The sequence below is a fragment of the Hippoglossus stenolepis genome, chromosome 11, assembly GCF_022539355.2.
Source record: "Hippoglossus stenolepis isolate QCI-W04-F060 chromosome 11, HSTE1.2, whole genome shotgun sequence".
NCBI lineage: Eukaryota > Metazoa > Chordata > Actinopteri > Pleuronectiformes > Pleuronectidae > Hippoglossus > Hippoglossus stenolepis.
The window spans coordinates 21,918,524-21,942,826 of NC_061493.1; the positions used below are offsets into that span (position 1 = coordinate 21,918,524).

The 24,303-nt window shown below is 44.3% G+C and overlaps 2 protein-coding genes across 13 annotated transcripts in view; both read left to right on the forward strand.

Annotated features, from left to right (window-relative positions):
* The window catches only part of LOC118117514 (supervillin), a 35,857-nt gene extending 16,832 nt beyond the window's left edge, over positions 1 to 19,025 (forward strand). For 8 of the 12 annotated variants that reach the window (XM_035169790.2, XM_035169789.2, XM_035169791.2 and 5 more), the window contains 28 exons: positions 613 to 898; positions 1,461 to 1,526; positions 2,769 to 3,480; positions 4,895 to 5,417; positions 6,456 to 6,594; positions 7,220 to 7,276; positions 8,063 to 8,140; positions 8,666 to 8,813; positions 9,031 to 9,126; positions 9,280 to 9,360; positions 9,572 to 9,749; positions 10,284 to 10,456; positions 10,760 to 10,915; positions 11,102 to 11,238; positions 11,654 to 11,801; positions 11,907 to 12,052; positions 12,714 to 12,889; positions 13,061 to 13,208; positions 13,517 to 13,796; positions 13,939 to 14,090; positions 14,213 to 14,318; positions 14,758 to 14,965; positions 15,051 to 15,184; positions 15,332 to 15,487; positions 15,604 to 15,747; positions 15,854 to 15,975; positions 16,069 to 16,224; positions 18,160 to 19,025. In XM_035169790.2, coding sequence (XP_035025681.2) covers positions 613 to 898; positions 1,461 to 1,526; positions 2,769 to 3,480; positions 4,895 to 5,417; positions 6,456 to 6,594; positions 7,220 to 7,276; positions 8,063 to 8,140; positions 8,666 to 8,813; positions 9,031 to 9,126; positions 9,280 to 9,360; positions 9,572 to 9,749; positions 10,284 to 10,456; positions 10,760 to 10,915; positions 11,102 to 11,238; positions 11,654 to 11,801; positions 11,907 to 12,052; positions 12,714 to 12,889; positions 13,061 to 13,208; positions 13,517 to 13,796; positions 13,939 to 14,090; positions 14,213 to 14,318; positions 14,758 to 14,965; positions 15,051 to 15,184; positions 15,332 to 15,487; positions 15,604 to 15,747; positions 15,854 to 15,975; positions 16,069 to 16,224; positions 18,160 to 18,246 — 4,993 coding nt within the window. In that variant the 3' untranslated portion in view covers positions 18,247 to 19,025. Of the gene's footprint in view, positions 1 to 612; positions 899 to 1,460; positions 1,527 to 2,768; positions 3,481 to 4,894; positions 5,418 to 6,455; positions 6,595 to 7,219; positions 7,277 to 8,062; positions 8,141 to 8,665; positions 8,814 to 9,030; positions 9,127 to 9,279; positions 9,361 to 9,571; positions 9,750 to 10,283; positions 10,457 to 10,759; positions 10,916 to 11,101; positions 11,239 to 11,653; positions 11,802 to 11,906; positions 12,053 to 12,713; positions 12,890 to 13,060; positions 13,209 to 13,516; positions 13,797 to 13,938; positions 14,091 to 14,212; positions 14,319 to 14,757; positions 14,966 to 15,050; positions 15,185 to 15,331; positions 15,488 to 15,603; positions 15,748 to 15,853; positions 15,976 to 16,068; positions 16,225 to 16,617; positions 16,640 to 18,159 lie in introns of all 12 variants that reach the window. The other 4 variants (XR_004697795.2, XM_035169793.2, XM_035169794.2 and 1 more) reach the window with 4 other exon arrangements.
* A 137-nt stretch (positions 19,026 to 19,162) lies between these two features.
* On the forward strand, positions 19,163 to 23,574 carry LOC118117516 (acyl-coenzyme A thioesterase 1-like). Its single transcript, XM_047341935.1, has 4 exons — positions 19,163 to 19,651; positions 20,342 to 20,810; positions 21,001 to 21,203; positions 21,350 to 23,574. The coding sequence occupies exons 2-4, from the start codon at positions 20,348 to 20,350 to the stop codon at positions 21,959 to 21,961; spliced, it is 1,278 nt and encodes a 425-aa protein (XP_047197891.1). The 5' UTR covers positions 19,163 to 19,651; positions 20,342 to 20,347; the 3' UTR covers positions 21,962 to 23,574.
* Positions 23,575 to 24,303: the final 729 nt, after the last annotated feature.

Below are 24,303 nucleotides of genomic sequence, written 5' to 3' on the forward strand. Positions count from 1 at the left end.
GTCAGTGAAGAGATAGGTTCCAAAGGTCAGAGGTTGAGCCTGTTAAAGCCCTTTGCAAGTCAGGGGTTCACGTGTCCTGCGGTTTGTTTACCAACCCCAGGTTTAACTTAGCACACTGCCGGGAGATCATCATAACCCCCTGCAAACATATGAGTGCATTATATGATTATCTGGCATATGTGCGCTGAGCTACTTATGTCTTTGTTGCTGTGATTATAATCTGACACGCCTCTCAAGACTTATTTACCTGCCTGGTATCTGCATGCAGGTTCAGCTGTTTAATATTTAGGGTAGGAACACATTAGCTTATAAAACCTTAAGACGACACCTTTAGTAAGGACTTAATTTAATAATTCATGTGTTTGTTTGAAGAGAGACAGGTTATATTTTTATAAATAAAACGATTTTGATTAAATAATTCATAAAGAGTCTATCCTCCTATTTTAATGGATAGATAAGATCTTTTATCACTTGCAAAAATAATATTTTCACTACTCATTTATTGCTCTTTCTTATGATATTTAAACACGTCTCTGTCTAGAGGTGGACTTAGGGGTGAGTTTTTACATAAAGTGGCTATTTGAAGACTGACACCCCCCGTGACTCCCTCAGCATGCAGGCCTCCTCCCAGCTGGACTCAGCAGTGAAGGAGAAGGATGTGGAGGAGCACCAGAAACCAGCTCAAGCTCCTCGTGTCGGGGCGGAAGGCGATGGCCAGGAACTTGTCTCAAATGAGCCTGACCTGTCCAGCCTCACCCTGGCGGAGAAGATGGCCCTCTTCAACCGCCTTGCTCTGATTACAGACAAGCCCAGTGAAGGGGCCCATGGGGACACCCGCCAGCGCAGGGCCAATGCTCGCTTTCAGACCCAGCCTATCACTCAAGGAGAAGTGCAGCAGGTACACACATTTTACTCAAAGAAATTAAGACAATGCTGAAGATCAAGGATGATATTAAATGCTGTATTTGTACATTTGTGGGGATTTATTTCTGTGAGTTATATTGACCACCTCTTGGAAAGATATGTTCAGGAACATATATATTCATATCAAGAACAGTGCATATCAGCATTACTTGTATCTAAGATCCTCTCATCAGCCCAGAAGCTACCGACAACTTCCAGGTCATTTACTCTGAGTCAGTGTTTTGCAGTGTTCCAGTTTCCCTTTGACGCTTTGTGGATGGATGACACGAGTCTCTGTGCTCTAGATATGATCAGATGAACAGAGGACACAGATTCTATATACTGTATATATATATAGATATGTTTCCATCTACATGGTTAAAACATCACTCGATATGTCACCGCTCCAGCCCATTGTCCTTAAATTGTCCTCACATTGTCCTCACATTGTCCTTTAGACACAGTATCAGATACTGCAGAGTGGGTGGATCTCACCTCCACCATATTCTCAGCATAATCATGGTCAGAGACATAGTCAATCACTGGTGTCCACACAGGAAGCTGAGGGACCTGTCACCTCCGCAGCGGGTAACGACAACTTAAAGGCCGTGAAGAGAGTCCATGTAAGACGCCTGCTGCCCGTTCAGCTTCTGATTGGTTTCATTGATTGATTGTGTTAATGATCGATCGAATTGGTAGAACCAGACCGATTTTGGGGGTAAAACTTTTCTGATCTTGTTTAATCTGTAAAAATAAAAGTTATTATACCCTCAAGCATAAACGCTAATACTGACTGAATGTCTGTGAAAGTCTCTTAACGGCTGATTGTTTTTAAAATCAGCACACCAATAAATCGGTCAGACTCTACCAACTCTCTCCAGGCATCGGTCTTGGTTTGGCAGTGGATGCTTAAGTAGCTTTTAATGTTTAGTTCAAGTGTGTACATTAAGGCTGAAATTGAGTTTTTGACGTAGACGTAATTTGGCATTGATTTAAAGTTCAAGTTGCTTTGCTGATCTTCTGCTGCTTACTTTTCTGTGACATGCTTGTTTGTTGTATAACAAGCATGGGATATTCGAAGGCAAATGGTGCAGGCTACTTTATTCAGGCCTCCTCACAACCTGAATAGACTAGCAAAGAAAATGCTTATCCAGGGAATGAGTGTGGGTGGATCTGGCCTAGAACTGCAACCAAAAGATCAGTTGATATTTTGGTGTGGAGTTTGAGCATCGTACAAACGGCTGCGTTTTGCAAACCTTTTGGTTGTTGCACTGAACAATGAGGAAAACTACAACTCTTTGCTGCGTAGAGTAACTACAGGAGAAGAGAAATATGGGTCACATTTCATTATGCAGTAAAATAATATGAAAGCTCATAGTGATGCAGCTTTAATGTTGCATGTTCTGCACTTCAAGGCTGAATTACAGGTAAGTAATTCAATATTGTGAACAAACAGACATTACTGCTGTCTGTCTTTGTCTTAGAGATCTGATTATTAATCATACTTATTGAATATTGTCTGAAAGTGGCAAAAGTAACTTTTTCTGTCACTTTATCAGTGCAATAGTAATTTATTGTGTGATACCACACAGCTCCAGTTTAAATTTAGCTACTGTTCCTTGCACAGGGAAACAGCAACAGTATATGTTCATGTGACTGTTACTTATTTATTCATTTTATTAACTTAGTTCATTCTGGCATTCCTGCTTTTGTGATTAAAATAGTTTATGAATGATATAGCTTACATATTTAGTGTCTGTGCTTCTTGCTGCCATTTTGTGAATGACAGAGTTGCTATAGAGACGCTCCTCGTTGTGATTCGATCCATCCTGACTTCTCTGACATGTCTCCTGCTGCTCCTACAGCTGAAGAACGGAGGCGAGATCAAAGTGGAGCCTTTGTCAGCGTCCCTGGTTCGATCGGTGGCAGCAGTCACCTCCCAAGCGGCTGTCGCCACGGTAACCATTAAGCCAGGCAGCAGCAGTGTTTGTGACGATGACGGCCTCCGTCCAGGGAAGTCCACCGCCATCCCCTACATCCCTGCCCAACAACAGGCTTCCAGCAACACCAGCAGCCACCAGGAGAGAGCGCTAAGGTATTTCTCCATGACCCAGAGCGGGGACCCCGGCCACCCTGAGCCTGAGCTCACCTCCTCCCCTCTCCTCCCTGAGAGCCAGGAGAGAGTGGGGGCTCCTCCTGCTCCCATCTCCACTGCTGGTCACAGGCAGCAGCGGGAGGCTGTGGAGGAGGGCTGGAGGGAGTATCAAGAGGAGGAGGTTAGGGGTAGACGGCAGGGAGGAGCTACAGAAGACAGCCAAGGCGGCAACATTAAGGAGAGGCTGCACTCCCCCGACAAGGACTGGGACGGCAGGCAGCATCAGCATCCCCAGCATCAGCACCCTGCCGAGCCCTCTTTGTGGAGGGCCGAGTCAGAGCCTCTGTCCAGCTGGAGAGCTGCAGACAGAGATCCAGAGGGAGGAGGAAGAGGAGGCTACCTGAGAGAGGCTGCAGCCGTGCACAGCTCCTCCACACGGGAGCAGGAGAGGAGCAGTGGCCGGAGCCAGGCAGGCGTCTCAGGTAAGAGGCTGCACTGATAACTTAGACAGACAAGGGATGGAGAGATGGAGAAAAGATAATGAAATGAAAGCTACAGCTGAGGCTACAAAGAGATGTGTGATGATTAAAAGAGAGAGGACAAAAAAGAAGAGAGAGAAAGGGAGCGTCAAAAAAGAGGAAGCAATGTCTAGGGAAGAGGCTGCTTTCATTATCCTCATTGTCTTATGCAGCCGGCTCCCACGCATGATTGCAGACTACACACACACACACACACTCATATACACACACACACACACTTTTCCCAGCTGGGGGTATTTGATTTGGCTCACACAGTGGGAGAGGGTGTGTGTGTGTGTGTGTATAAAGGAGAGAGAGACGTCTCAGCCTGCATCTAATTAGCATATTTTTCCATGCATTTGCCTCGTGGCTCCCTTTGTCTGGAGGAAGCTCCAGGAAGCTGTTTCCTGACGTGCTGATGGTCAGTGAACACACAGCAAAGATCTCTCCATTGAACTGTGACTGTCGTGGCAGAAAGGAGGGCTGCGGTCCCCTTGCACCAGATCACGCTCGTGCTCATAGTACAGTATAATAGGCCTGACCTGTTTTTATGTGCTAATGCAGAATGTGTCCAGGGGTGGTCTTTTCCCATGCATGCACACAAATAGTACACAGAGATGAGAGCACTCAGCGAGAGAGTCCAGAACAATTGGCCGGCACTTATATGAAGCAGGTAGAGGACAGAAAGGACACAATGGAAGCCTTGTCTGCAGGCTGTTCTCTTATTTACTTCTGCATGGGTAGATTTTAACCAAAGTTTAGTCCATTATACTATGAGGTTGGGAGGACTTGCACTGATTTACACAGATTCCCTGGCACTCGTCACTTCAGGCCTGACGTCAGCGAAAAGACTTACAACTTAGATGATGATGAAAAGGCTTTACTTTTTTCTCAAATAGAAGATTCCTCATGTCCACATGCACAGTGTAATTAATGCAGACACATACATGCTTTAATTACAGTTTTCCAAACAAACCTACTGCACATGTGTATGCATGTGTTTAAGGGATGAGTACTGGTTGCACAGGGGATGTCAGTAATCTGATATCGATCTGTGTACATTGGTAAATGTGCACATGTAAGTTAATGTCTCCAGAGATCTATACTATATAATCACGGACATGATGGACTTGTCTTTGTCCGCATGTTTGGATCCAAAATGATCATATCTAAGGTTTTGCATATTTTGATTTATATAATACATAAAAACAACTGTTTCTGTCATAATGTGTTTCTAATTTTTCCTTTTGATGCGTTAAAGATGCTGCAACAGAAACGTGTCTGTCAAAAGTTTAAAATGGATGCGATCACAATGCTATGCTCAATCAAAATCAATGCTGTGTTTTAATTTTGACCATATTGCATCCTTTTCTTTCAGATCATTCTGCACCACTGAGGCCACTGGTAGCTAAAGTGTCCTCCAGGACAGTGTCTCACGTGTCCAGCAGCCAGCAGCAGCAGCAGCAGCAAACTGTAAACCTGCCTCCTCAAACTCTTCCGAAACCCTTCACACAGCCGCCTCTTGCGTCCCAGCCCAAACCACTGTCCATCATCCAGCCCCAGCCGTACTCCCAGCACTCCCAGCCCCCGCCAACATATCCGAAACCTTTCACCCAGTCCCCTCAAACTCAGCCCAAACCTCAGGGATTCGTCCAGCCTCTTCCTAAGCCTTACCCACAGACCGCCCCCCAGCCTCCGCCCAAACCTCAGGTGCCTCCACAGACACCACCCAAGCCCCAGTCCTTCCCCAAGGCCCTGGTCAAGTCCCAGTCCCTGCCCCTGGACAACAGTGAGGACTTCAGCAGGGACAGTATCCAGTCTGGAGATCTGCTGTCCCCCACAGACTCTGGAGATCTACTGTGTGACGGCATGTCCAGCAAACAGATGTCCATCCGGGAGAGGTGAGTGGTGACTGAAGCTTAGTTACTGTCCGTGTACTGTGGGATTCTCAAGTAAAATCTGGTGCTTCAACAGCAACTGTTATATATCCAGGATCCCTCCGGAGCTCGTCCTCCTACAAGGTGGAAACAGAGATTTCCTCAAAGATGAGAAACCAACAGATTTGTTTTGTTGGCCGAGTCAAATTTACACAGTTTGACAGAATCAGGCAGCAGTAACTGCCTGCTCTCCTTTACAGTAGCTTCATGTGGGTTTGTCCCACGCTTCCCTTTCTGGAGGTGAGAGAGATTCATTTTTAGCATCACTGCCGGAACAGACCTGTACAGACCGGAGAAATCCTCTGTGATTTAGTGGAAGCGTCTTAATGTCCTCATTTCTGCTCAGTCCACAGTCTCCACACTGAAGCAGCAGAGATGATGACATACTTTATTTTTACCCCTCAGCCATCAGTTCTCTTCGTGCTGTCTGGACTCCTCTCTTTAATGCAGAGCAGAAATCTGACCTGGTTTTTAACCCCTGAAGGATGTTTTTCTTTTGACCTTGATGGAAATAATGGAAATGTAAACGGCCTGGTGACCAAAGTCAGATTCAGCCATTTTTATTTGAAATTGGAAATAACAGACAAATTAAAACAAATATCACTGAGCCTGTCTGTGGTTTTCAAACCCAGTAAACGCTGTTGTGGCACAATAAACAATTTATTTTTCATTACAAATATCTTTCTTTTCATATATTACTAGTTACAAACATTGTGAAATAGATTTGACAGTTTGAACCTGACTTCACCAGAGACATTTACATTGTAAGAAATTATCTTAAAATACAGGAATCCGTTTATGTTCAGTTGATTCTTTATCTGTTTGTTCTTCATACCTTGAGTTCTCTCTAGATTTACATGGCTGTAATATAAGCTGAGCAAAGTGTTTATGGAGAAGAATAAATCTCCACCTTGAAAACAAAAGCATGATCAGGGTGCAGAAATTAAAACAATCAAATCAAGAATAGGACAACAGGGATTGTAATAGGCTTCTTTTTGTCAGAGTGGCGCTGCTGAAGAAGAGTGGTGAGGAGGACTGGAAGAACCGGATCAACAAGAAGCAGGAAGTGGTGAAGGTAGCGTCCGCTGAGCAGCCGGCTCCGGTGTGGGAGCCGGAGCCGGAGCCGACCTGCCATGAGAAGGTCAGTCTCCGCACACTGCATCGTCAATAACCACAATAACCACAATAACAACAAGCTTATACAGTAACACACATACATTTTGTATTGTACATCCCTGAATAAAAGTGCCCCTAAACACCACCTGGGCCACCTTTCATCCCCCATCCTCCACGTTTGCCATGCCAGCTCCGGTCCTACGCTCTTTTAGCTAACTGCTCCTTTCATCCCCCCCCCTTTAGTCCAAGTGTGGTTTGATCCCAGTCCAGCCCCGACAGACTGTAAACACCAAAACATAAGAAACAGTTGACTTGTAGAATTCTAAGTTGTCGGAAATAAATTGATAAATTATCTTTTTACATGAACCTCAGTAGGTGATAACTTTTTGAAAGCATATTTCACCGAGAGAAATTATATCCAGGAAACCTGTATTTATACACATCAGTTTTAGTTTTGAGTGAAATGTATAAACTTGGTGAACCTTTGATTTTAGGATTTTGGTGTCTTTGTTTCCCGCAGCTCATTTACCTCACATTAGTATTCTGGATAGTAATCCTCCAGGCACTCTCACTCCTAAACCCATTAGAGCAACAATGGCGACCCCCCTTCTCCCTCTGACTGAGTACTTCCCCTGTTTTTAACCCCTCAGGAGGAAGAGGTGGTCGTTCAGGACTACTCTGCTGTGTCTGTGTCCGAGCAGCTCTGGGTAAGAAATGTCGGCAGCCGAGCGCCGACCCCTAAACCAATCAGCTTCACGTGTGTTGTCCAATCACACTTCTGTTTGGATGCCGTGTGACGCTGTCTGCGTCCTGTGAATCTTTACTTCCAAGTCTGTGATGCTGCTCTCTGGAGCCGGGGGAGTTGTTTTGTTTTGTTTTGCTGATTCAGTCTTAAAGGGGCATTAAATAATAGTTTTTTGACTCTCAGAAAACCATCTAGACAAATGTTCTAATTCAGAATAAGTTGGCATATCTTTGTATAAGGAGGTCCTGTAACAATTATTATCCTGTTGTAGCCATTTTCATATCAGTTAAAGAGAAAAATGCAGTTTCATGAAAGAACAAACTCATAATTTTTAATCAAACTTTCTTTGGTTTGAGAACAAAAAGTCTTCACGTTTGAAAAGAGCAGTTTCCAGATGCACAGACGACTTAGTACATTTCTGAAAGCACTTTATTATCTAATATAGTGAAGATCTGAGGTGGCATGAAATAATTACTAACAGTTTGCACCTTAGTGGCCATTAACACTTTTTATGGCATTTCTTTATCTTGAAAAGCTTTGTGACTTCTTAAAGATACAGTAACACATATATGAACTTATATGATAAACCTTTAGAAGTACAGCGAGTTCCCAGATTCTAGCCTCAGACTTTTCACCTTTGCATCCATCCCTTTTCTTCCATCAACTGCATGTTCATGTTTTCTTTCTTCCATTTCCCCCCTTTTACTTTCCTGTCTTCCACTTATCCGCCCACCTCTGCATCCTCCAGGAACCTGTCTTCTCCTCCACCTATTCTCCTCCTATCTCACTTGGCCAAAAGTGTCAGTATATTGAGCATCCCGGTCAGGTAAGGACGTGCGCCTGACACGCTCCAATGGGCTGCATGTGCTGGCGTTTTTATTTTTCCTGCTTGGTTTGCGGCCGCCCCCCGGGTGAAGGGCGCTATCTGAGTTGTTGAGATTGATTCGATTTCCAAAGCATGAGTAGAGTTCAGCGTTCATCCATCACTTTTACCGTGGAGTAGTCAGGATTATGGAAGGACATGTACCCAGCACGCTTCGATGCATCGAATCATTTTATATCTGCTCGGTTTGATGCTATTACTACATGAATAATTGCTTCAGAGTGAACGGAGGAGTCACATGAAGTTATAGTGACGGTGTCAGAAGCGATGCACTTCTCTTAGTGTTGTAGAGTCGATGCTGTGCTGTTTGGAAGCTTCTCATTTGGCTCCATGATTTACTTTTAGGGTTTTTAAACCTATCGAATGACTCCAACCGAGAGTTTTGCATGCAGCTGAACCTGCAGGCACTTTAACTTCATAAATCGCTGATGGTCTGATCATTTGTCTGATCTCCTCTCGTCCATGCAGAAGGTGGGAGAGGACATTGACGCTCAGATGACCATTGAGGAGAGGAAACTGATGATTTCCACTCGTGAGGATGCCTGGAGGACGAAGGGCAGAGGAGCAGCCAACGACTCCACCCAGTACACGGTGGCTGCACGGATGGTGAAGAAAGGTCAGTGCACAAACACTTATTTAAAAAAAAATAGTAGGTGAACAAATTGTGATTTGGTTTGCGATGTAACAACATCACTAAAAACTGAAATCTAAAATGTTAAGTGCATTAATTTATTCTTTATTTATTAATATAGCACCTATTTGATGTAAAAATCTCTCAGATATTGTCGTAGCTTGTCGTATCTCTTGTGAATTTCTGTCCTTTGCGTCGTCAGGCCTTGCAGCCTCCTCCTCGGTTATCAGTCCCATCCTGTCACCAGTGTCCACCAAACTCAAGAGCAACATGCCGGCTGTCAGCAAACCACAAGAGGGTGAGAATGATGAGCTTGTCCGCTGAAGAAATCCCTGTCATTCAAGCTTTGATCTTGCACAATACTTATACAGATGTAGTTAAAGCCAAAAAAACATTTCACAGATAACTTAACAACCTTAAATGTCACTAAATTGAATTATTTCATCTCCAGAAATTGAGGCTCGGCCCGAAATGGAATCGGATAAGAAGCTTGACAAGTTGGAGAGTTTCTTGGGACGTCTCAATAGCAAAGGTTTGTCTTTCAATATCATATTTCTATTAAAAAACATTTTCTGTCATCTTCACCTGTTGTAGACATGTACAGAGTCTGTAAAGTTTAAATTTATTTATTCAATGAGGTTTTTACTGAGCATTAATTAATCTCATTCTCTGGCCTGTTTCCTTTGTGCGTATTGATTTTCTTATCGCATTAGAGTCTAATCTTGTTTCTCTCTGTTGATCAGTGGCAGGTCTGCAGGAAACAACACTAACAGTGACTGAGAAGGCCGTGAAGGAGGTGATGAAGCTGGACGACGAAATCTTCTCCAAGTTCTACCGACGCGTTGCTGAGTTTCCACGCCTGCCCACCAGGATCGAGATCAGTGAGGACTTCGATAGCATCTTCGGCTGTCAGGGACCCAAGTAAGAAAACGGAGAAATCCTCTAATGACGGCTGCAGTGGAAGACTGCGTATGTCTCATTATGACTATTTGTATTAGAAAGATGTGGGGCAGGAAAGTTTTAACTTGATCGCGACTGATATCAATACCAATATTGGGGGGGTAAAACATTTCTGATACGATATATCTGCTAATATCTATATTTTTTTTAAATTGACAATTATTCCCAAGAGGTTTTTATCAAACCCTTATGACAGAGAAATGTAATTGATGTTGGATATTTTATAGGTTAACCATAAACCTTATTATAAATAACTATAAATAAAAGTAAAATACAAATAGAACTTGAATTAAGAAAATAACAATAAACATAAATATTATTAAATCTGCAAAAATCGAAATAATCTGTCGGATGCCAGAATAAACTAAGCAATCAATTAGTTGAGGTTAGCTTAGCAAGCGAGCAGACATCCTATCCTTGTACAGCATTTGCAAGATGTTCAATAATACAAGGACTTTGCATTATCCTCATCCATCTGCTCTGCACCCCCACCAGGTTAACTTCAGCCATGGTGCAGCACAAGCGGTCGGTGCGTCCGTCCAGGAACGTGCAGTCGTCCAGAAACCCTCTGAAGAAGCTGGCAGCCCGAGAGGACATCAGACACGAGTACACTGAGCAGAGGCTCAACGTGGCTCAGCTGGAGAGCAAGAGGATGAAGGCTGAGAAGAGTGAGTGCAAGGACGACACTGTGTGTTTATGTGTGTGTGTGTGTGTGTGTCTGGGGGGGAGCCAGAAACACCCGGTGATGCACGATATTAAAAACACTGCTAGAATCGTTTGTTTGTAATAAAAAGTCTCAGTGGTCAATTTGAAACAGGTTTTTTTTTACAAGATAGTAACCATCAGTTTGATTGATATATACATAAACTCATACTGTAGCAGTGTAACAGTAGGAATCTTATAACATTTATTTTATTCTTCTTATTTCTTTCTTTCTTATTTTTGTAAAACCCTGTCCTCTCTCTTTGCAGTGACTAAAACCTCAGAGTACTCTGAAGCTGCTCTGGCAGGTCTGGCCAGTAAAGAGAACTTCAGCAGCGTGAGTCTCCGCAGCGTCAACATCTCGGAGCAGATGTCCAACAACAGCGCCGTGCCGTACAAGAACCTAATGCTGATGCAGGTTAAAGGTAAACACACAACCTTTGTTGATTGTGCTGAGCTGCAGTTGATTGTTTGGGATGCGTTCATAGAACCCGCTGGAGGCTCCTTTCACTGCTAATATATCCACATGTGGGATACGACTAATAGCTGATAAGTAGACGGTGGATTTTTTGCCAGATGTTGCATAATTTATGAGGAAATTTGTTTTCCAGGTCGTCGTCACGTTCAGACCAGATTAGTGGAGCCGAGAGCGTCATCGCTGAACAGCGGAGACTGTTTCCTGCTGGTGACTCCGGAGCACTGCTTCGTCTGGATAGGAGAGTTCTCAAATGTGATCGAGAGGGCAAAGGTGAGCGCCGCACCGGTACTATGGCAAACTGTGACAGATAAGATAGGAATCCTTTCTTTGTGTCTGTGAAGGACACTGCCGCAATATTTGCATTTGAACAAAGATGATTCATTCATGATTCCCTGCGCACACAAACACACACAACAGGCTGGCACATATGCCCAGGAGTGATCTTCCCTCCTCGTCCACAGCTCTTCCATTTCCCCAAAGGAGGTTTTTACACCCACTCTATAATAAATATTTATTTGTCTACGCTGTCTGCTCGTTCAGAGACGATTGCAAATATAGTTTTTTCTCTTGACAGCAGCATTTTTTTGTCTCCAGGACTTTTCTCTGTCAGTTCACTGTTCCTATGTTAATCAAGAAAAATCTAATTTCAGCTTCCCCTCTCTGCATCTCTGTTTCTCGTCCGTAGGCGATAGATTTGGCCACTTTCCTCCAAACCAAGAAGGACATGGGCTGCAGGGCGAACGAGGTGCAGACTGTGGAGGAGGGAGTGAACCCACAGGGTCCAGACCACCAGCACTTCTGGACCATCTTAGGAGGACAGTCGGCTTATCAACGTAGGAACACAAGTTTGAAGCCTTTGCTCCATAGCCATTTTTTAATGGTCCTCCTGTTTTTCTGATAGTTGCTTCATGTCTTTTTATTTTCTCGTTGTTCCACAGCTGCGGGTCCACCGGAGGAGGATGAGCAGTTTGAAAACGCCATCGTGGAAACCAACTGTATCTTCAGGCTGCTGGACGACAAACTGGTCCCTGATGATGAAGAGTGGGGGAAGGTCCCTCACAACTCGCTGCTGGCTTCCAAAGAGGTCTGTGGGAAAGCATCTTTTCTTTCTTGGTCACAAATTTCAGAAGAATAATCTGATGGATTTTATTATTACATTTTTATAAAGTGGCACATTTCATCTTTGCTGTCACTCACATCTTGAGTCGCTCCTCTGTATTTCTATTTTTCTCTATCGCCACTAGAGCCAAATAAAATTGAGCATGATTCAAACAGTGTTATTCCCTCAAAGAGTCTAATAAGACTACGTGAAGATGGATGTCATCTTTCAGGTGACAGCCTCTGATCATGAGAATATTTCCGAGGAGCTCTGTGCTTGGTTCAGGTTTTAATTTGTTGACGAGCGCCTCCTACATCCATCTGTGCACGGCTTCTGCTGAAAAATATTATAAGGGTCTGAGACCAGGGAATCCACTGCTGTCACAGTGTCTACTCTGCAGGCTTTCTGTGATACTCAATGTGCAGCTGAACGGCTGAATATTGTGATTTAGTTTTTCTTATTTAGAATCCTGCTAATTTGAATCATGTACTCATGTACTTGCGTGTAGTATAGATGAGTGTGTTGCTTAGAAGTTGAGAAGAAATCTGTGTTGTTTTATAGCTCATGTAGCTCATGTGACCTTCCTGAAAACTAGAACGGCCGTACAGTGTTTGTTGATTGTTTCCCGTTGTTGTTGCGGCTGCAGGTGCTGGTGTTTGACTTTGGCAGCGAGGTGTACGTGTGGCACGGTAAGGAGGTGACTCTGGCCCAGAGGAAAGTCGCCTTCCAGCTCGCCAAACACCTCTGGAACGGTACGTTTGATTACACCTGCTGTGACGTCAACCCGCTGGACCCCGGCGGCTGCAACAAACTCATACCCAGGTGAGAATACACACACGTGCTTTTAAAATGTTTGACGACACTGTGTGTTTTATAGAATTAACTAACTAAACCAAGTGCCCACACTTTGATTTAACACATCATCCGCTGGAGGAAAGTCAAATCATGCTTTCTCTTCTTCTCTGCGTCTGTTTTTTGTGTAACTCCCCACAGAAAGGGCCAGGGCCGTCCTGATTGGGCGATATTTGGCAGGTTGACAGAGCACAACGAGACAATCCTGTTCAAGGAGAAGTTCATGGACTGGACCGAAGCGAAGGCGGTGACACCAAAGGAAGGCGGCGAGCTGGTACCTGAGCAGAAGGTGCAGATCCAGCGCTTGTATCACAAGAATAATACATTTAATTACACAGAGTCACAGACATCACAGACCCATCTGCTTATTTATTAAACTGTGGCTCACAGTCAGTTTATGTGGCCAGGACAGTTTGTTTCATACTGGAACTGAAAACAGAATAAGGGAGCACATGTCTTTGTGTGAATGCTGGACAAAACTTCATAGAGAAACATGAATCTCCCTGATTCTGCCTGTTGTCTCTGGCTCACAGTTCTATTACCTCTTGATATTCATAATATAATAAATCCTATCTGTGATCTGGCCGTATCTCCCAGGAGGCCCCGGGGCGAGAGTGCCAGCCCTACGACGCCACCCTGATGCTTCCCTTCCTCCAGTCGTCCATTTCCACCATCTTGGACGGAGTAAACGTGGGCCGTGGTTACGGTCCGGTGGAGACTGAGGACCACATGAGGATCCAGGAGCTCAGCACGGTGTCGGTGGACGTCTGGCACATCCTGGAGTTCGACTACAGCCGCCTCCCACGCCAGAGCATTGGTCAGTTCCACGAGGGAGACGCCTACGTGGTCAAGTGGAAGCACATGGTCAGCACCTCAGGTTCGTGACAAAGTATTTACGCTCCGCCTCTGATTCCTAATGTGATGCTGCATTCAAATATCAAAACAAAGTCATTCTTAACATGTTAGAAATTATGTAATAAGTGCACATATCTTATATCTGTTGTGCTTGTGTGTCCCAGTTGGTCGCCGGCAGAACCCTGAGGCGAGGAGCACCGGACCGGGGAAAGAGAAATGCTGCTATTTCTTCTGGCAGGGCCGACACTCCACCGTCAGCGAGAAGGGGACGTCAGCCCTGATGACGGTGGAGCTGGATGAGGAGAGGGGAGCGCAGGTAAGATAGACGAGAAAACTAATCATCAGTCAATCAGGAAGCATTATGAGCTCACACCAACATTCAATGAGTATAAGAAACCCCCCCCTAACCCCTTTCCTGATCCATGTTGTGTGTTACAGGTTCAGGTGCAGCAGGGGAAGGAGCCTCCGTGTTTCCTTCAGTGCTTCAACGGAGGGATGATCATCCATGCTGGCAAAAGGGAGGAGGAGGAGGAGAACACTCAGAGTAATTGTTTCAACTCTTGTTTCCTCATGTTATAAATTATTTACAAGTTTTGATTGGCAAGGGAGGCGACAGGGCAGAAGGGTTATTCAGTCCGTAAAATACACAGATTCATTATTTTGAACCAGTTTAGTCATTTTCCCTTTAAGACACCAGTTAAAACAGAATAGAATATAAAAAATGGTAATATATATATAAATATTAGCCAAAATATATCAGGTGTTCCTGTAAGCTAGAGAGACAAGAGGATTTAGGTCATTATAGTTTGAATATAATGTCTATTTTTAAAGAATATGGATCAGACAATCCTGCAGCAGTTTAAAGACAATTAAATAAAACACAGTAGAAATCCAGCCCATATGAAACAGCAGAGTCAGACGACGTGTATTTAAGTTGTGACACCAAGTGACTCCACTGATCATATTCACTGATCCGTGTTCAGGTGATTGGCGTCTGTACTGTGTCCGGGGCGAGGCGCCGGTAGAAGGCCACCTGCTGGAGGTGGCGTGCCACTGCAGCAGCCTGCGCTCCAGGGCCTCCATGATCTTGCTGAACATCAACAAGGCCATCATCTACCTTTGGCACGGCTGCAAGACGCAGCTTCACACGCGCGGCGTGGGAAACACGGCTGCGCTCAAAATCAAAGAACAGTGAGTTTCACAAGCAAGGGACGTTTGGCCTCTGATCGCCACTGGGTTGCATGAGACCTCATGTTCTCCATCCTGTTGCTCTCAGGTGCCCCCTGGAAGCAGGTCTCCATAGCAGCAGTAAGGTGACCATCCATGAGTGTGATGAGGGGGTGGAGCCTCCAGGCTTCTGGGAGGCTCTGGGCAGAAAGGACAGGAAGGCGTACGACTGTATGCTGCAAGGTGCAGGAAACTGTTTCTTGAAGTTAACTCTCTACATAGACTGTAGAATACTGTACAAAAACATCCAAACTGATCATTTAGATCAGACAATACGTTTTGGAGGAACGATGTATCTCGTTACATGTTGGTTTCTGATTTTCTTTTCAGATCCCGGTAAATTCAACTTCACCCCGCGACTCTTCCAGCTGAGCAGCACATCTGGAGAATTTGTGGCGACCGAGTTCTTCCACCTGTCCAGAGCGCCGGACCTGGTCAGCTCGCTGCCTTTCCTGCAGGAAGACCTGTACAACGCACCCCAACCTGGTGAGGCACAAATAGAGTTTATAATCTCACTTTCATGCTCTCACTTTGTGGATCATGTGGCGACAATTAAACTTTACAAGGAAAGAGTAAAATTCGATTCCTCCCTCCGATCACAGCGTTGTTCCTGGTGGATAACTTCCATGAAGTTTACCTGTGGCAGGGCTGGTGGCCTCAGGACAGTGAGAACACCGGCTCGGCTCGTATCCGCTGGGACTCGGACAGGAAGTGTGCAATGGAGACGGTGCTGCAGTACTGCAAAGGTACGGAAACGGGAAGTAGCTGCATGAATGTTTCTAATATGCTGTAAAACAAAAATTTTACTGTTTAAATCTGAGGTCAGACATATTGTGCTGATTTTTCCTTCAGAGAGAAACGAGAAGAAACCTCAGAAGTCGTATCTGATACACGCCGGTCTGGAGCCGCTCACCTTCACCAACATGTTTCCCAGCTGGGAGCACAGGGAGGACGTGGCTGAGATCACAGAGCGGGTCAGCAACACACACACACACACAGATTTAATATGTACACGTGTCGTCTCACTTGTAGTCTGCTTCATGCGCGTTGTCGTCTTGTGGCTGCAGGAGGCAGAGGTGTGTCACCAGATCATCCTGGTGGAGGACGTGTTGGCCCGGCTCAGTCAGAACACCTTCCCTCTGGATCAGCTCCAGGCCCGGCCGCTCCCTGAGGGAGTCGACCCCCTCCGTCTGGAGCTCTACCTGTCCGACCAGGACTTTCAGGTCAGTACTGAAACCAGATTGCTCCAATGATCCGGAAATGTTCCTGCTGAATTGTTACATGTGCTCCCCTGGACATTCTCCACACAGTTTACTCGTGGTTGGAAAAGTTCTGGATATTGTCTGAACATTTACATTCTCATATACAATTTGAGTAAATTATCGACTCTTACCCACAATATGCTGCTGTAAAAATACTTGATGTGTTGAAGCAGAGACACAGATGATCCGATGTAAAGCAAACATTTCAAACACAAGTAAACAGCATCAGTCATTCACATAATAGGTTATTTTAGGTTTATGTCAAACAGATAGTTTGTATTCTAAGGTGTTTTCTAAATCTTCTCATCTCATTCATATCATCCATGCTAACTCCATTTAACTCTCACTTTTCAGACCAAGTTGTAGGTGGATTCAGGTAAGAGGAGCCACTCGTGTGATTTTATCAACCTCAGCGACCTGTTCTTCTTCTTTCCAGCATGTCAGCACTGTGTCTCTCTCCCTGGCGTGATTTAAAAAAACTCTGATTCACTGTGTAACACTCCCGTCTCTGAAGTGTGGTGCTGGTTGTGGAGGGAGCGTTTTGTGCTCGACTGAACGGTCACGTCTGAAAACATCACCGTGATTAGTCTGAGGGACGTGACGGTCGGTCGAGTCCTTTACGTCGGCTGCTGCCACAGGAAGTTAGAATAAAGCAGATAGAATAAAGAAAAGGACTCAGGGCTCACACTGAGATAACATTCCTGCTAGAAGAAATATATATATTAGACATACAAATTAAATAAGAGTATTAACATAACACATAAATAAAATGTACAATTTGTTTTTATTCGCACAAAATGCTCACAACAACGTTATTTTAAATTCTCGAAATTTTTGTCAGAGCTGGAATAATAAGTTGATTATTTGTTTTGTAACTAGACAGCAAATTTACTCTAAAGTGGCACAAATTAAGTTGTTAAATATGTTAAAAAAGAAAGTCAGTTGTTTTCACAGGTTGTTGCACAGGATTTATCTGACCAGGCTATTTATTCAAGAGGATCTGGGAGGTTTATATTGAGGATTTTTACTATTTCATTTAATGGCCAAAACAAATCAGTGACTATTTATGGAATTAATTGAAGCATTAGGTGATTTTTTTTTTTGCAGACGTTAGAAGAGATATTGTTATTTAATCAGCTCAGAGATCAGCTGTTTCTCACAGGCTGTAAATTAGACAAATTAAAAGACGTGAGTTACGATACAGTTACGATAATTAAGATGTTTTATTGTGCAGCCTTAGGTTCCTCTGTTCTCCTCGAGGTGTCTGCACTCAACACCTTCCACTACACCACCTCCATGTACCTGCACTTCTCTCCTGCTGCTGCTCTTCTCTCTTCACTCACACACACATCACCTTCCACCCAGTACTGTAAATAAAAGCACTTGTGATTCACCGTCACCTCAGACTGACTCACTCTGTCTGTGCAGCACAAAATGGAGGCATGAGACCATAACACTGTCACACAGAGGTTTACTGACCGTTCACTCTGACATCACACGCTTTTGTGTATTAGTACAAAGACAAAAACATGTACCAGACATGTTAAAGTTCTCATTAAATCCCAAACGATGTCATTTAAAGCATATTTTCCCAATTGTCCTCTTAGTTTAATCTCTATGTTTTTAATTACCCTGGTAAGAATATAAGGGTTTGTAATTTAAAGATTTAAAACAATCTTATTACTGGTTATGTTTTTTTTTTTTCTTCTGCATTCTGGACCTTTTATCAGCAGTAAACAAAAATACCACAGATGGTACAACTAACTGTTTTTACCACAGTATTCAGTCAAACACTCAAACACCTTCAATGTTTAAACTTCACCCAACAAGGTGTGGATTTCCCTGCGTCATTTTTTCATTCATGAACTCTTTTGTCTCTTTTCTGTTCCGTCACAGAAAGCTTTGGAGATGAAGAGAGAGGAATACGAAGGTCTGCCAGGGTGGAAGCAAGTGAACCTAAAGAAAGCCAAAGGACTGTTTTAAGTTTGAACCGAAGATGGCGTGTGAGGAGTGGAACAGCACAGATGGAGAAACAGGAAGTGTCACATTAACCTTTAAACTTTTAGTGTTACCTCGTGAGGACGCCGGTGACAGAAGAAGTCACAGAGTCTCGAAGAAGGAACCGGAACCTGAGGAGAAACCTACACGAGCCCCGGAGACGCATTCGCCTTGCTTATAGTCACGTTTTACTTCTCAACTTTGTTATTAAGTAACAAAACTAAACTCAAGTGGTTTGACCGAAGGTACAAACAAACTGCACCTTGCTCTGGTTCATACATGGTGTGTCTTTGGAGTCTCCTCCGAACACTTAACGTCACCTCTCGTGGACGCTCGGTGTCAGAGTGCCATGCTATGATTGTGTACGTATGCGTGTGTGCGACTGTATATAATGTTTGTAAGTGTGCGTACTGTTCATTTGTGTAAATGTGTGTTTAGATGCGTTTGTATTTATGTAAAGAAAAAAAAAAAACAATCCTGTCATGTCAGGTGTTGTGTTTTATTTTGTCTACAGTGTCCGGATGCTGTCAGGCCGTGTAGGAAACTCGTGTCGCTCGACCGTGACGTGGCTCTGACTCAGCGAGAGCAGAGTTGTAACTGAACGGTTTGACTTTGACGAGAGGAGACGCAGCAGCTCGGTGAATCAGAATGTATAGTGCCTTGCTTTTTGTGTACAGTTTATATACAGAAAATTCTAGTCTGCATTTTTAAAGACTTTCTTTGTGATATAAGACATAGTGAAATAAATCACATTAAGGCTCAAATCAAGGACTCTGGGTTTTCTGTGTCTCTTCCTACATTCACTGCATTAAAACTGTCCATTCGTCGTGGCACAGCGATAAAGCTGTGGGTTCGAATCCTGCACCACAGGTCAGCTCCCCTCACTCAGGAGGATGCTGTTACTCACCGAGGCCACTTGATGGCGATACAGGCTTTTATTCTGTGAGCACAGCTGCTCTGGAGTATCTTGATCTATTGAATGTACACAGTCAACTAATTATACACATATACATTATTGCAATTTAATATTTAACACATACTCGGTGATCATTTGTATAAAAAGGAGGAAGTATTACTTTGATTTTTCAGGGACTGACACACAAACCTGTTAGAAGTATCCAAATAATCTAATATATATATATATTTTGAAATATGAATTAAAAACCTTTAGACATTTATACAACATGAACAGCTGCAGATGAATTATACTTAAAATAAAATACAAAATAAAGGTTTTCTGCAGATCAGACACTGAGACTTTTATTGTGAAGAGGCGGAAGCTTCTTGTTAGCACGGTGACGCTGTTAGCATGTAGCCTCCTTTACCCCGGAAGTGAACAGAAGTCAGTATCAGCTGTTCGTGCAGGAGCCGTGTTTGTGTTCGTGTGAAGGTAAGTCACGTGTTTGATGAAAAGTTAAATGAAATAACTCATAAATAAGAAGCGTTTAGTTTCGGTCTGTGTCTCTGTGCTAATGCTAATGCTAATGCTAAGCTCGAGGTTTGCTTCGCGTGCAGCAGGTGCTGTGATCGAGTCACGAGAAGATGTTGAACTTTAACTTTCATGTTATTTAACTTTATATCAAACTCAAACCACAAGATTACAGATCGTCATTAGAGCCACGTTAGCATCTCTGCTCCTCAAAGCTAAACGTTAGCTCAAAGCTAAACAAGCAGCTGACTCAATGTTGTTATTATAAAAACTTTATAAATAGTTTATGCAGATAAATCTCCACAGAACAAACTACAAACTAGTCTGTTTGCTAATAACAAGTAAAAGAGAGAAAGTATCAGACAGTTGTAGAAACATAAATACAGTAAATCATTTCTTAACAGATGAACTGTGCACTTTGTACACACTGAATGTCCCCGGTGTGTGGATCAATAAAGTTTTATCTTAACAAGATGTGAGTGAGCAAACTCAATAACCTTGAAACACAAAATGCTTTGAACACGTCACCATCCAGTCAGAGCAAGAAACTTATTATACTAATACTTAAGAGTTCAAAAGTGTAACTTGTGAAAAGCAAAGAACACACATGCATGGTTTTTCTTTTGCCTCAACTTGGACCCTTCATTTCAGAGTAAGATGTCCTCCCAGGTCCGGCTGCGGCTGCTGCCCGGCGCCAGGTGTCTGTTCGACGAGCCGCTCCAGGTGACGGTGGCCGGCCTGAGGTCCCAGCAGGTGGTCGCCCTGAGGGCCAGGGCCACGGACGAGAAGGGGGTGGTGTTCAGCTCCTCGGCCACCTACAGGGCGGACGGGAGCGGGGAGGTCGACCTGGGCAGGGACCCCTCGCTCGGCGGCAGCTACGTCGGGGTGGAGCCCATGGGTCTGCTGCGGGCGATGAGGGCGGACGCCGTGCATAAAAGGTTTCAGAAAACAAATTCGCTGAACCCCCACGTGGTGAAGTTCTCTGTGCATGAGTTGGAGGTGGAGGGGGAGGGCAGGATGCTGGCAGAAGTGGCCAATGAGAGGCTTCTGATGGCGGACGGCGTCAGCAGGCGTCCTGTCCAAGAGGGGAACATTCGCGGAGTCCTGTTTACTCCACCTGGTTGGTCCAGTTGTTTGTTTGTGTGTTTCCTCTTTCTGTCAGCTTCTCATCTCTGGATGTTTGGTGCTTTTCTCCTACACGATAAAGATATTGAGCTGAATTCTGATCACATCCACTCGGGTTGTGAAAACACACGTTTTCTCTTCATGCACCAAAATGTGTTGAAGCCATGTGATGCGTGTTTCTCCAGGGGAAGGTCCGTTCCCCGCGGTGTTGGACCTGTACACGTTCGGCGGAGGTTTATCAGAGAAGAGAACGTCTCTGCTGGCCAGCCGGGGCTTCGTGGTTCTGACTGTGGCGCTGTACGGACATGACGACATGCCGAGGAACATTAAAGAGGTTCATCTGGATTATTTTGAAGAAGCAATTGAGGTTTTAAAAAAGCAAGATAAGGTGAGTTCTGTGGATTTTTTCAGGCTGTGTTTTATTGTGTTTGTGTGTTCGACCGTGAGTTCGGCTGCTGATGATGCTGCTCTCAAAGCCCTGCAGCTAAAAGCAGTTTCATTTCATTGCTTTACATTCTTTATGTTTTCCCACAGGTGGGCAGTGGAGGAGTTGGTGTAATATCCCTTTCCAAAAGTGGAGATCTTGCTCTCTCCATCGCCTCGTACCTGCCGCACGTTGACGCCACAGTGTGGATCAACGGCTGCAGCGCCAACACAGCGTTACCCCTCTACTATAAGAAAAAACTCATCCTCCCTCCGTTGATGGTTGACTTCAAGAAGGTCGTTGTCACCGAGTCGGGCGCCTGCATCACCAAGGACGCCATGCACAGCCCCTGGGCGGAGGAGAACAAGGCCACCATCGTCCCCATTGAACGGGCGAAGGGACGCTTCCTGTTTGTAGCTGCGGAGGACGACCTGAACTGGGACAGCAAGGCGTACCTGGACCAGATGGTGGAGAGGCTGAAGCTTCACGGGAAGCAGAACTTTGAAAGTGTTAGTTACCCCGAAGCAGGGCACTACTTGGAGCCCCCTTATGGGCCCTACTGCCCCTCCAGCTTTCACGGGCTTATGGGTAAACCGGTGGTGTGGGGGGGCGAGCCCAGGGCCCACGCGGCCGCTGAGGTTCACCTGTGGAAGAAGATCCAGGAGTTCTTCAGAACCCAGCTGAGCTGTGATGGGAGCACACAGAATAAAGCCAAGTTATAGATCGTGGAACAAACATCAAGTGCCTGATTGTGCTTTGATAGTTGATGCACTTACTTCCTGTTGTTTTATCACCTCGTCGTTGGCCAGAGACATTCTGTTTCCTGGTTGTCATCCATCCGCCCCACTCTTGTGAACACGATATCTCAAGAACGCCTCAAGATCATTTCTTCACCTTTGCCACAGATGTTAAGTTGGACTCAAAGATGAATTTAGATTTTGGTGGTGAGAGGTGAAGGCAGCTGTGACCTCAAAAAACACATTTCTGCCTTGTGATACCTCAGGAACAGCTCCAGAGAATCCTTTAGAATGTGGTTCAACTTTCACTTGGACTCACAGATGAATTTAGACCTCACAGGATTCTGGGATAAAAGACGTCTGTAGACTGAAACTGCAGCAGTTGGCGGACGCGTACGACCACAGGGCCAGAAATCTATTTGTTTGTCTTTAACATTGTTAGATAGTGCAAGAGAAATAATAATTTGAAAAATCAGGCATATTGAAGGCACTGATATTTAGGAGTGTGTATAATTTGGTGCAGCTTGACTGAATTGTAGGTTCCTGTTGTGCCTTGACTGATTGTGTTACCCTGTGTGTGTGTGTTACACTGAGTGTGTGTTACACTGAGTGTGAGCTACAGAACAAACCAGACTGACATTCTTGTATCATCGAACATATTTGTGCAACAACGCCATCTGCACTGAATCGTTAAATGCAAGCGTCTCATTCGTCAGCGGAGATGAGCAGCGACAGCTACAACTCACCGTGTGACTCCGGCAGAAGATGTGAACGCTGATAAATCGTCTCTCTTCTACGCCCACGTGTGAACTTTTGAACCTTCACTTCTTTAACTCGCGTCTCTTTCATCCTCATCGCGTTGGTTAATCGCATCTTTTACCAAAGGAGAAGATCAAAGGAGGCTTAGAGAAGCCCAGTGTTCTGGATGTGCCTAAAATTATACACATCTGCATCGTGACGTCTGCAGCAGCAGAAACAAACATACTATCACCACACGGCTGTTTTCTGACTGAACTGCAGTCCACCTTTTGACAGGAAGTCCATCAAGATGCTGTGTTAAACTGTGATTGTAGCTGCAGGCTCCTCGTGCACACTGCGCTGAAACGGCTGTATTTCTAATGAGGAAAAGGAAACAGGAAGTGGAAACAAATAGAGCAAACATCCTGACACTCGAACATGTGTTTTAACGTGACGTGAATATATTTGAGGGTTGATAAACATTTACTGCCACGTGGGTTCAAACGGGAGTTTCAGACTTTCAGTTTTCTAACACGCGTTGTGGTCGAGTCTGGTTTTTCTCTAATCATCCGTGTTTTTGTGTCACGGAGCAAAGATTCAAAGAAGAAGTATTGTGTCGTAGCGAGAGAAACTTGAATCAAGTTTGTATGATTATGTTAAAACATTGAACAAATTTAAAATGGATATGTGGGTTTTCTTTTTCGTATCCCAAACTTTTTGTATCCTGATCTCCTTCCTACAACTGGACTGAAGAAGAAGGATGTCACTGAATTTGGATTTTGTTCCTCAATAAATGTTGATATTGTATTTAATAAAAGTCATTTCTAGGTGATATGAAATAAAACATTGATTTTACAAGACACCGCTCACTGCTCATGGTTTTTGAGAATCTATCTCTGTAGACTCGGCTTGTCTGAGGTGAAAACTTCGTACATCCACTGCCTCTGTCTGGAGTTTGAGAGATAAAATGATGTTTCCTGGGTTATTTTCTGCTCGGCTACTTCACCTTATCTTCACTTATGTGGCATTGGAAGTTTCAAGGACTCTGGTTTTCCCTCATCTCTGTCGTACTTAGACCTAGATTTAAAATGTCATTCATTAGGGTGTGAAAAAGTTTTAAATTGAACTTGTTAAAAGCTGCAGAATCTCTGCTGCTGAACCTGCACAGCTCAACACGGTGTGAAGGGATCTCTGTTTCCGTTTGGTTCAGATGTATGTATTTATTATGACAGTATTGTGCATGTAGATCTGACTCATCTGTGAACCAGCACATCCTGACTGTACTGTGTCGTTATAGCATCAGAAGACGAGACACATTAGTGACATGTAAAGACCCTGCAGTGCTTTGACTTCAGGCTTCAACTCTCGAAAGCTTCAGCTCTTTTATATTTGAAACTTGAGAAGCGTCTCTCGCACTTTGCTCAATAATGCATCACACACGTCAGCCTCCTTTTCTTCAGCATCTCTTCAGCTGCTTTGGAAAGAAGAAGGTTTCCAGCATCTGTTTCCTTGAAGAGAAACTCAGGAGAGATTCCCACGGATAAAACCATTATTTCATTTTAAATGGGCGTCAGGATTATTTAACAGGG

What these genes read in the sequence shown, in the direction of transcription:
- LOC118117516 (XM_047341935.1), top strand. Translation starts at nt 20,348, where the DNA reads ATGTCCTCCCAGGTCCGGCTGCGGCTGCTGCCCGGCGCCAGGTGTCTG. An exon ending in AGTCCTGTTTACTCCACCTG is followed by an intron (nt 20,811 to 21,000) that starts GTTGGTCCAGTT and finishes GTGTTTCTCCAG; the next exon opens with GGGAAGGTCCGTTCCCCGCG. An exon ending in TTTTAAAAAAGCAAGATAAG is followed by an intron (nt 21,204 to 21,349) that starts GTGAGTTCTGTG and finishes GTTTTCCCACAG; the next exon opens with GTGGGCAGTGGAGGAGTTGG.